Source organism: Octopus bimaculoides, chromosome 11, assembly GCF_046866305.1.
Source record: "Octopus bimaculoides isolate indiv1 chromosome 11, ASM4686630v1, whole genome shotgun sequence".
NCBI lineage: Eukaryota > Metazoa > Mollusca > Cephalopoda > Octopoda > Octopodidae > Octopus > Octopus bimaculoides.
Window position 1 is genome coordinate 76588893 of NC_142938.1, and position 11829 is coordinate 76600721.

Sequence of the window (11829 nt, forward strand, 5' to 3'; positions counted from 1 at the left end):
AGATACATACACACACGCATACATATGCACGCTCACACACGCAGGCAGAAGACGTTGACTATACGCACACACGCACGCACACACCCCAAGGTTATGCTAAGAATTATTTGCCCAAAGCGCCAAAACCACAAAACCAGTGGTCGACGTATTTATGTAATACTGGTTAAATATTGTTTAGCATCCAAGGTTCTCCACTAGTCTTGTTTATATATTATTCAAATGTCCAAGAATCTCCTTTACTTCTGTTTATTTATTATTCTCAATGACTAAGGTTGTCTATTAGTTCGGTTAATATATTGCCTTCCTCTTAATCAATTTATATTTCATTTGAGGTTCACGATCTCTATTTATATTTTGGTTAAGTTTCAAGATTTCATTGAGATATCTAAACCTGTCAATTTACAAAACATTCTTCGTTTTCGGTTCTTAGCCGTGTCCTTCGTTGCTTTGGTAATTTTTGTTGGTGTAATTATTGCTATTTTTAGCTACAATTTTTATCTATATATTTACTATTTATTTTGTTATATTTTGTCAATATTGACGTTATTTTTTCTTTTCAATTAAAACAAGAAAACTAGCAAATTTAAAGCACAAATTAAGAAATGTAACACTTAATAAAGTAATTAACAGTCCTGACAACTTCTAAAAATGATCACAGTACATCACACGTCACCATAACAACTTCATAAAACAGTTAAATTCGCTTATCAAGCATTTTTCCAACCTCAGTCAAAAATATACGTAGCACAAAGGAAACACAAGACGCTAGATACCTTCTACCAATTACACTATAATATCGACTAATTTTATCGAAATGGAACGAGAAAAGCAATAGGAAAATCAAAAGTCTTTAAACTCCGGCAAAATTACAAACGCACGTTAAACGAGTCAAATCGTTTTTATAGCATTTAAGCCGTTGAAATACTTGAATATTATTACCAGTGTTTTCATCCTTGACAGCCTTGGGCTTTCCGAGCCTCGGCAGCTCCGGCATAGTAGGGTAATTTTCATACATAGTAGGGTAATTTTCATACATGTGTTTCAACGTACTTGATAATTCTGGTCGAGCCCATCTCCATCTCAGGATAAGGATGTAATTAGTTCTCAAGGAGTTCATCAGCATTTGATGGCCTTTTTTGTTTTTGCTATTTAATCTTGTTGGTTGGGCAACCCCAGCAGAAGCCAGTTTAGTCGCGGACTACATGACCTTGAGCAGTTAGTACTGAACTACATGGTTACATGAAGCGCCAAAGATCTAAAGAAATTATTGCACTTGCAAGCGTTTTGAAATAACGTCTTACCAATTCTACAAAATCGTCAGAAATTGAAAATTGAACAAGTTCTATATACAACCGTGAAATCCGACAAAATATCATCATTTAGACACAAAACACTCCAAATTATACCCTTAATAAATCCTAAAACCACTCACGCTTGACATCACTCGTCCAGGTATATTTCTCTGTGTAAACCATACTACGGCTTCAGACGATCACCCTCGGCTACGACACCACCCACGAGAAAGCATATATAACGGTATCACACCAATTACTTCTACAGATTTAGGGAAAAGCGTTAGATTCCATTTTCCGCTGCTCGCTTACAATATATTAAGCAACTCATTATGACACAATGCAAGCCGCTGGTTAGCAAACAATCTGTTCTGTCCACAACCCTGTGCATTACTACAATACATCTACACTCTACAATTTCCCGAATGACTCTGTTCTGTCATCTACTTATTTTAACGTATACATAAGCGACCTTCCTATGCTTCACACAAAACCGTAACTGAACTTCGTATGCAGATAACTTCACGCCGAAACTTTTCAAAATTCGTCCGGGCTCGGCAACTCTAATCACCAAACAACCTTGGTTTCAAAACAACAGTCTTAAAGTAACACAAACCTTCTTGAAGATAAAATCAGAGACCATCAAATACAAACAGCAACCAGTTCTTCTATTAGTTATTTTGTATTAGCATCTCAGTATATATCATTTAAATCTTTTATCAATTATTTATCATCTTTTATTTGGTATCTTAAATATGCATGTATAGATAGATAGATAGATAGATAGATAGATAGATAGATAGATAGATAGATAGATAGATAGATAGATAGATAGATAGATATATATAGAGAGAGAGAGAGATAAATAGACAGATAGATAGATAGATAGATAGATAGATAGATAGATAGATAGATAGATAGATAGATAGATATAAATAAATATAGGAAATATACATATACATATATATATATATATATATATATATATATATATATATATATATATATATATATATATATACATATAGTTTTTGTTGCATTAATGCTAGTCCTCCTCCATTTTCCTAACCACTTTTCCTAAAAGTGGCCTATGAGCTTTGCCTGGGGTAATTTCGAGAAAAGAAAAAAAAAATAAAGCAAACGAGCAAAATCATTCTTGAGTAATATAAATGCATACCGCTGAGAAAAGAGGAAAATATGAGGAATTATATATCTTCAAAATTCACAGCATACGTAGAAAATTATAACAAAAAGAATCAATAGTTTGAACAAATATATTTAGAGTATTCAGAGGCATCGCATTTTGTTTAAGACAAAGAAACAACATTAACATATAAACAGTACATTGGATCTCTCAAGAATTATACGAATCTTGCCTGGAGGCCTCCCCTCACCAATCTTTTCGCAACAAACCACAAATTACGAAAAAGAAAATACACTTGTAGTTCAGATTATCACAGCTTGCATACAAATCACATCCACAAATCTATGCTGTTATATAAGAATGCCTAAATGAAAGATCAGCAGATATGCAGTATGTTATAACGGAGTGCTTCGAACTTATTTTTGCCATTTCAAACATAATCATCTCCAAACAAACAGACGTAATTACAATACGTTTAGATGATTATTACAACGTTTTCTTACAAACATTCCTACACTGCGTCCATGCGAAAATTAACAGCAAAATACATGCATACAAAATAGCAGTTTCTAAATAACCAGATAATCCCTATCCTCCAAAATAACCAAATAATACCTCTCTTCCAAAACACTGTTCTAGGGTCTTGTTTTCTATCACTGGACTGCGGTCATGCTGGGGTATCGCCTTGAAGGGCTTTAACTGAATGAATCAACACCAGCACTTATTATCATTGTTGTTGTTATTATTATTATTATTATTATTATTATTATTATTATTATTATTATTATTATTATTATTATTATTGTGGGCAATAAAGAAATAAGAAAATACTAAGAGAACGAAGTAACGCTATGGCTTCATCCGATGGGAGAGAACTCGTGCTTATTTGGGAAGACTTTAAGTGTAGTGTCATCAACGCTCTACAAAAAGCGTACGACACATGACAGCAACTATACACACAAGGCCTGAAATTCTGTGGAAGGAAGCTAACCAATTACATCGACCCGTACTCAGCTGTTACTTATTTTATCAACATCGAAGAATAAAAAAACAACGTCGACTTCAGCGGTATTTGAACACCATTGCTAAATAGTATCGCCATCATTAGCAACAACAACAACAACTTTCTCCATCGTTATATTCACCCCTAATGCTGGTGTGTACAAATGTTGTCTTTCTTTGCCAAGTACATGCGCAGTCATGCGAATAACCATCTTCAATTTTTAAAAATACAATTTCAACTTTGGAAATCTTCTGTGCACTGGTTGTACAACGTGCGCGTGCGCACAAGCTTGCAGTTTAGCGGGGAACATTCTTCACCACCAATACCATATCGTCCATCAAGAATAATACAACCACCACCACTGCCGTCGTAAAGAGCATTTACTGAACCATTAAAGAAACTATCACCAACACCTTCCTCCCCATCTTCTTTATCCACCACCACCACTACAACCAGCATTGTTACCACTATTATTCTTATCCCTACTATCGCTTCTTTTAAGCATCACCATCACCACCACGTCTACCATCACCGTCTCCAGATACATGAACTATAAACTGATTGGAGCGTCTGTGTCTGTATTATTAAAAATAATCGATTTCCTCTAATCATTATCAATCGACAATCGATACATATGTATATATATATATATATATATATATATATATATATATATATATATATATATATATATGTATGTATGTATGTATGTATATTGTTTTATTCTACTCTATTTTATTCAATTCGATTTTATATTATATTTTCTGCAGAAATGAGAGACAGAATTTATCTGCTAACGATTCTGACAAGTCAATAGCATTCAGAAGTGCGCTATCTTAATTAACCTTTGCATAAAGTCAACCAACGTTTATGTGATATGGCTACTGGTGTCAAATCATAGATATTAAACCACATTGACTATAGCTTTCCTATAATAATAATAATAATAATAATAATAATAATAATAATAATAATAATAATAATAATAATAATAATAATAATAATAGTAATCCATTCTCTTATAGGCCTGAAATTTTGGGAGAGGAGTCTAGTCGATTACATCAACTCTGGTGACTGTCTGGTGCTTATTTTATTGACCCCGAAAGGATGAAAGATCCTGCCAGTCTGTCGTCTTAATAATAATAATAATAATAATAATAATAATAATAATAATAATAATAATAATAATAATAATAATAATAATAATAATAATAATAATAATAAACTGTTGACAATGCATAGAATGCACCACCCTAAGGCAGATATAGAACGTCTTTATCTGCCAAGAAAAGAGGGAGGTCGAGGACTACTACAGCTGGCATTATCAATGAAGGTAGCCACAATTGGCCTAGACACCTATATGAAAAACTCTGAGGACTGGATGCTAAAACTTGTCTTAAAATATAAAAGCAAGAAAGCATCTTACTCAGTAACAAAACAGGCAAAGGAATATCTAAGTGAATTCCAATTGCAACAAATTCAAGAATTAGACGAACTAGAAACACCTACAGAAAAAGCTAAGCGCTTGAAAACCCGTGCTAAAATTGCTGCCTTAGCTATTATGACTGAAAAATGGCATGGAAAACCTCTCAATGGCAAATACCCAAAGAGAGCGAATAATGCAGATATTGACAAAGCCCTTACCCACCAATGGTTAATGGCTTCTGGATTGAAATCAGAAACAGAGGGGTTTATCATAGCAGCCCAAGATCAATGCCTACCTACAAAGAACTACCAGGCCAACATATTAAAGAACGGCAGCTCCCCATTATGTCGTATATGCCAACAACAAAATGAGACCATCGATCATGTTGTCTCCATGTGCAGTCTGCTTGCGCCTACAGAGTATCTCAACAGGCATGATAGAGCTGCACAATATATTCACTGGGTAATATGCAAAAACCTGGACTTGCCCCATGATAAAAACTGGTGGGAACACAAACCACCCCCAGTACTTGAAAATGATCACATTGCACTCCTCTGGAACTTCACCATTCAAACTGACAGAAAGATAGACGCAAATAGGCCAGACATCATACTGAAAGACTTCAGACAAAAATCATGCCTCCTCATTGATATGACTGTCCCAATTGATATAAACGTATCTGTCAAGACCTACCAAAAACTGAGCAAATATAAAGATCTTGAAATAGAAATTAGCAAAATGTGGAATCTGAAGACGAAAACAATACCTATTGTCATAGGTGCCCTGGGAATGACAGCGAAACGGGCTGATTACTACCTAGCTCAGATACCAGGAAACCCCAAAATGGCTGAAGTCCAAAAGATAGTGCTCATGGGAACTGCCCATATCCTACGTAAAATACTGTCTATGTGATCTCAAATTTTAAAGCAAACATAATTTTCTTATGGTTTCTTAAACATTCACTTGAACAAAACTGTACAAATCCAAATATATGGTACCCTAGGCATAACACCTACATGAACTTCTAACTTGTTGTCTCTTGAGGTCTCTGGGTGAGACTTGGATCCAACTTGTACAAATGCAAAACAAAAGTCAAACATAAAATAATAATAATAATAATAATAATAATAATAATGTGTTATCATTGTTTTGTCTTGGTATAGCTGACGTCGACTTTCCCTTCCATCCTTTCGGGATCGATAACAGTACTAGTTAAATACTGGGGTCGAAGTAATTGATTAGCCTTCCCCACAAATGTCAGATCTTGTGCTTAAAGTAGAAAAAATGTATTCTGGATCTTCACTTTCTTGGTTCAAATCCCACCCAAGTCAAGTTTGCTTTTCATTCTTTCAGTGTCGATAAAATAAAGTATTCCATGTGATGTTCACAAATGTACAGTCAGAGTCCTTTTCTGACAACATCAGACTGTGTTTTGGCCGCATCTTCAGCGTAAGAAGTACAGCAGTTAACGCCATAGCGCAGCACATGACAGACAAGGAAAACTGTCATAGAATACACGGGTTCATTAAAGGAGTTGATGTGAAAATCTGATATGGGAACTGCTCCAAGACAACCTTCAAGAGAGGAAAATGAATCAGGAGGTACTAGATTTAAGAAAATTACAACAAATACAGACTTACATATACTTAGGAATTAATGAACTAGATAGAATACATCATACAAGCGAAACAAAAGGTTACGGAGAAATATTATGGACGAATGATATTAATACTTAATTAGAGGCTAAATGCCAAAAGATGTCAATAATGTAGCTATTTTGAATGATAAGTTTTAAGGTTTTCTACTGGAAGCTAAATGAATTATCTAAGAAAAATAATGACTGTCTTTAGAACGCACCATCCAAAATCAGGCACTAAATTATTATGTTTAACACGAATTCAGGAAAGTATTGCTTTTCTGTAACAATGAAATTATTATGAAATATCAACTTTAGTACAACTAAAATATTTAGCTGAAGAGAATAAGAAATTGATATAAATAGCAATAAGACGTGAACAAAACAAACAAACATATTGTTTTCTGTTTTTAATCTTTTGTCTGTCATATATATAATGCGATACACAAGTATGGCATCACTGCATCATATATGATACGTATTCCCAGATTTCTTTTCAAACATCAGAGTAACGTGGGAGTTATGAAAGGAAAGCTATATATTATTCAGAACGTATGAACCAAAAGCAATATGAAAGTGTGAAAAGAAGCATGGGTGTTTAGGATAGACAAACTTGCGAAAATGCTTTGGACAAGCAAAGGGTTAAGGAAGCTAACGAATTTAGACAGAGAACCAATCAAGAGATAATTGTGAGGAAACGAAATATCTTGCCCAATGACACAACGCAGAGCCTTGTACAAGAATCAAATCTACGCCCTGACGATCGTGAGGTTAACATCCGAACCACTACAACGTCCGTTTTTACAATAAAAAACAATATCCTTTATAACTGGTAAACAGTGAAAACGCTAACAGCAGGACACGAAACATTACACAGTCAAAAATATAGCATTTCAAGGCACAGAACATTACAAAACCTTCTTCTTAACGAAAATTATTGATTTCTCAGATAAACACAAGCGAACAAATTTATATAGGAGAGAAGAGGTTAGTTTTTGTGACTTTGGCGCCTTTATCACATAATATTTTTTATCATTTACCTCTTAATCAAGCTGGTTGCTTTGTTTAATTCCTTTTCTGTTTTCAAACTCAGTTAGGCTTCAGATAAACAATTTTTCATCATATATTTTTCTTCTGTGAGGAGAAAAATTACGAACATTTTTTTCCCCTTTCAGTATAACATGACTGTTTCAACGTAATTCCCCAGTCGCCCAATGTTCTTGTAAAACAGATCTCTTTCTTGCATATCTCTCTATTGTTTGCCTCCCTCTCGTGTATATCTATCACTTATATGTCTATCTCTTGTATGTCACCTACTCTCTCTATCTCTCTCTTTCTTTCTCTTGTATGCCTATCTCTTGTTTATACCCCCTTGATAGTCGATAACATTCGTGGTCGTCTGCATTTGTGTGGTTTCCAAAGCGAGACACATTAGGTCAATCAGTAAAAGATAAGTTTATCTACGTCTACATTTCTAAATTATCTGTTCGTTGTTTATCAAATCTGTTTATATTTCTAAATATTTGTCATTTCAGTCATTTACCTGTCATTGCAATAAGATATAACCATTGCTTCTGTCGTTGTCGTGCTTGTTTTCGTCATTGTCCTGTACATTCGTTAGCTGTTCCCAGTGGCTCCTCACCGCTGGCGTCACCAAAGTGAACAATGCCATCGTTAAAGGCACGAAATCGTTATGATCTTTTGGACGTTGACTGATGTGGAATAAGCTACGGATTTTCCATTTGTTGTGTTTTTGTTAGATTTTTGGAATACACACACACACACACACACACACACACACATATATATATATATATATGTACTTTTGAATTACAGGTACAAACCACACGACCAGTTCTTTCTTTATAGTTTCTGCTTACCCAATTTTATTTAGGTTAACTGAAACACTGAGAGATTGAGAGAGAGAAAGAGACAGACAGACAGACAGACAGACAGACAGACAGACAGACAGACAGAGGGAAAGAGAAGAAGAGCAGTCTTATTGATGAGCTTAATACCGATGCTCGGTTACAGATTACTCTCTAACATAATTCATTTTCTGGTTGTCTGGACTTTGCCACTTAGGGTAGAATTTTGCTTAGAGGATGGCATTCTATTGACTCAGATTTCATTCACAAGGTATTGGTCGACTCAAGGCTGTGGAAAAATGACATCCAAGATACCAAGTAGCGGGATTGATCTTGGATTTCGTGGTTTCAAAATGAGCTTCTTAACCGTTCGGTCATACCGCACTTACTGCTGTGTGTGTGTAAATAACGGAAGGAACTAATCATAATGTTTATAGATAGTGAAACGCCTTTCACATATTCTATTATCGATTTAATACTCAATATTGTGTTCGTAGAAACAGTTGTTCTTTTGACGTGAAAAAGCGAAACGTCAATACTTATTTCCATTTTGACAATGTGTCATTCACAAATTGAATGGCGTGAATGTGTCGGCAATATTAAAAACCAATTAAATTTGAAATTCTATGTAGTATTTATCTATTTTTAATGCCGTAGTGCGAGAGCGGAAACTCACTGTGTAAATATATCATCTCTTGTCAGTGTTTGAAACAGAAGAGAATACAATAAAGACTGGTGAAAGAGAAATTCGTTTCGTTACAGAATATTCTAGCACAACTTTTATATTGTCTTCCTTTAAGTACTTAACTATTGATGAAGTCGTGGGGGCACCGAAACCACACTCGCTGCGCCTTGGGCAGTTTTAAACCTGGTGGAGTTAATTCCTTTCCAGATTTAAACGTAACCAGTTTATAATATCTGTGTGTGTGTGTATGTGTGCGTGTAGTCACTGGTCTTACATAATAACCTCTAAGATGAGAGATCCTTTATAAAATTGTGAATACCTTATATCCGATTCATTTCTATTCTTTTTATTTCAGTACTTTTGAAAGTAGCCTACAGGCTATTCTTTACGAAAGCATATCATTAGAATTTTTAGAATATATATATATATGTGTGTGTGTGTGTGTGTGTGTGTGTGTGTGTGTGTGTGTGTGTGTGGAGGCGCAATGGCCCAGTGGTTAGGGCAGCGGATTCGCGGTTTCGATTCTTAGACCGGGCGTTGTGTGTGTTTATTGAGCGAAAGCACCTAAAGCTCCACGAGGCTCCGGCAGGGGATGGTGGCGAACCCTGCTGTACTCTTCCACCACAACTTTTTCTCACTCTTACTTCCTATTTTCTGTTGTGCCTGTTATTCAAAGGGTCAGCCTTGTCACACTGTGTCACGCTGAATCTCCCCGAGAACTACGTTATGGGTACACGTGTCTGTGGAGTGCTCAGCCACTTGCACGTTAATTTCACGAGCAGGTCGTAAGCGACGGAATGCCAACAACAACAATAATATATATATATATATATATATATATATATATATATATATATATATATATATATATATATATATATATATATATATATATATATATATAAGAGGCAACATGACCAAAGTTCCGCCATTTTAAATGCGAAACATTTTGTTGCTTTTAAAAATAAGATGCGTTTGGAAAGGCTAATAGCTAATGTTTCTTTTAGGTTTCTTAAATATATGAACATTACAGCAGTTATCTGACTAACCAGTGTAATCATTGGACTTTAACAGTCTTTTCAAAGCTCTAATTCGGTGTCTAAACTGACAGTAACTATCCAAAGTGGCAACTGCTGTTTTCAAACAACAGTTAAAACCAATACGCCGTTGTCGTTCCATATTAACCAACTCATTTTCATTACGATATTCAAATATTTTAACTGTATACTGCTTGTACACCAAATTTCATATCCTAATTTTCTTAATCGTCTGAAGATGGAGCGTGGAGAAACTCGGAATAAATTTCTTCAAATTTTTTCTTCCAAATGCTATTAGAATATATTTGTACCTGTCCTTATGAAACGTTGTTCATCATTAGAATAATATTATCATTTATTTGCATCAACGTGTCGTCTGCTATTAGTATTCACTGCCCATAACGAATAAACATACTATGAAGGTTACTCTGCGTTTTACTGTATCAAACACTGTTTCCAAGTCGATTCCTTTCTCGTGTTTGTATTTCAATTGACTCACAAGGCAGAAAAAGCAAGTAAGACTGAGAGATCTATGTGAAAGCACAAAAGCTAGGACAACCTCCAAAACATCTATGTTATTTCGTCTTACATACTCAATGGATATATGTATCGTCTGTTTGCGTAAGCGTGTGTGTGTGTGTGTATACTTAAGTACACACATATATATATATATATGAACTTGATATAAACCTGAATGATAATTTTCTGTATGTAAATCTCAGTGTACATATCTACATTTAAGCTTATCTATTTTAAATGTCATTTTCCATAAGCATATATGCATGTTTATTTATTTATACACATACATACGTACATATATACATATATATATATATATATATATATATATATATATATATATATATATATATATATATATATATATATGTCTGTAACTGTATTTATTTTTCTGCATCTTGTGTCGGCCATATTCGAACCATTAACGCTTTCCTTTTTCTCTTTTCTTCTTTCTCTCTATCCATTGCTTACAGCAGCATGTACACTCTAGGAACGACGATATATTTCTATTGATGGAGACCACAGATGATGAGATGTAGTAAGACTGTTGACCAAAACTTCTGTTCTGCTGCCATCAATTTCTTCGCCACAATCATCATCATACAAAACCTCACAACAATAGCAACGAGCTCCAATCGATTACTCCTTTGTTCACAGTTATCTCCCCCTTTCCATCCCCGCCCGTCCTCCCCAAAAATAAATAAATAAATATGAACTTTAACACATGACCATCGACCCAACCGACCAACCAACCAACCAACCAACTCGCCATCATTTATGAAACATTGCACTGATGAAATGGATGCTTTTCTTATTATTAGTATTCTTTTTCTTATTATTTTTCTTATCATTATTATTATTATTGTTAATGCTATTTGTTGCTGTTGATTTCATATTCTCCTCCTCCTCATCTGGTGCTGATGCTGGTGTTGGTAAGACACCAGATGATATCTCTACGGGACGGCGCTGGTGGTTAGGAAATTGAAAGAAAAATATAATAAAAAGAAAGAGGATAGAAAATAAGATGTAAAACAAATATACAAGCGATAAAAGAAAAGTATACAAATATAGGTACACACACACACACACACACACACACATATATATATATATATATATATATATATATATATATATATATATATATATATATATATATATATACATGAGTGTATATATATATACACATACATATATATACATACATACATATATATGT

General features: G+C 34.3%; 1 protein-coding gene across 2 annotated transcripts in view; it reads left to right on the plus strand.

Moving 5' to 3' along the window:
• The window catches only part of LOC149133405 (uncharacterized), a 461174-nt gene extending 449556 nt beyond the window's left edge, over positions 1–11618 (plus strand). For both annotated transcript variants that reach the window (XM_089360392.1, XM_089360391.1), the window contains exon 6: positions 11087–11618. In XM_089360392.1, coding sequence (XP_089216518.1) covers positions 11087–11149 — 63 coding nt within the window. In that variant the 3' untranslated portion in view covers positions 11150–11618. The remainder of the gene's footprint in view (positions 1–11086) is intronic.
• Positions 11619–11829: the final 211 nt, after the last annotated feature.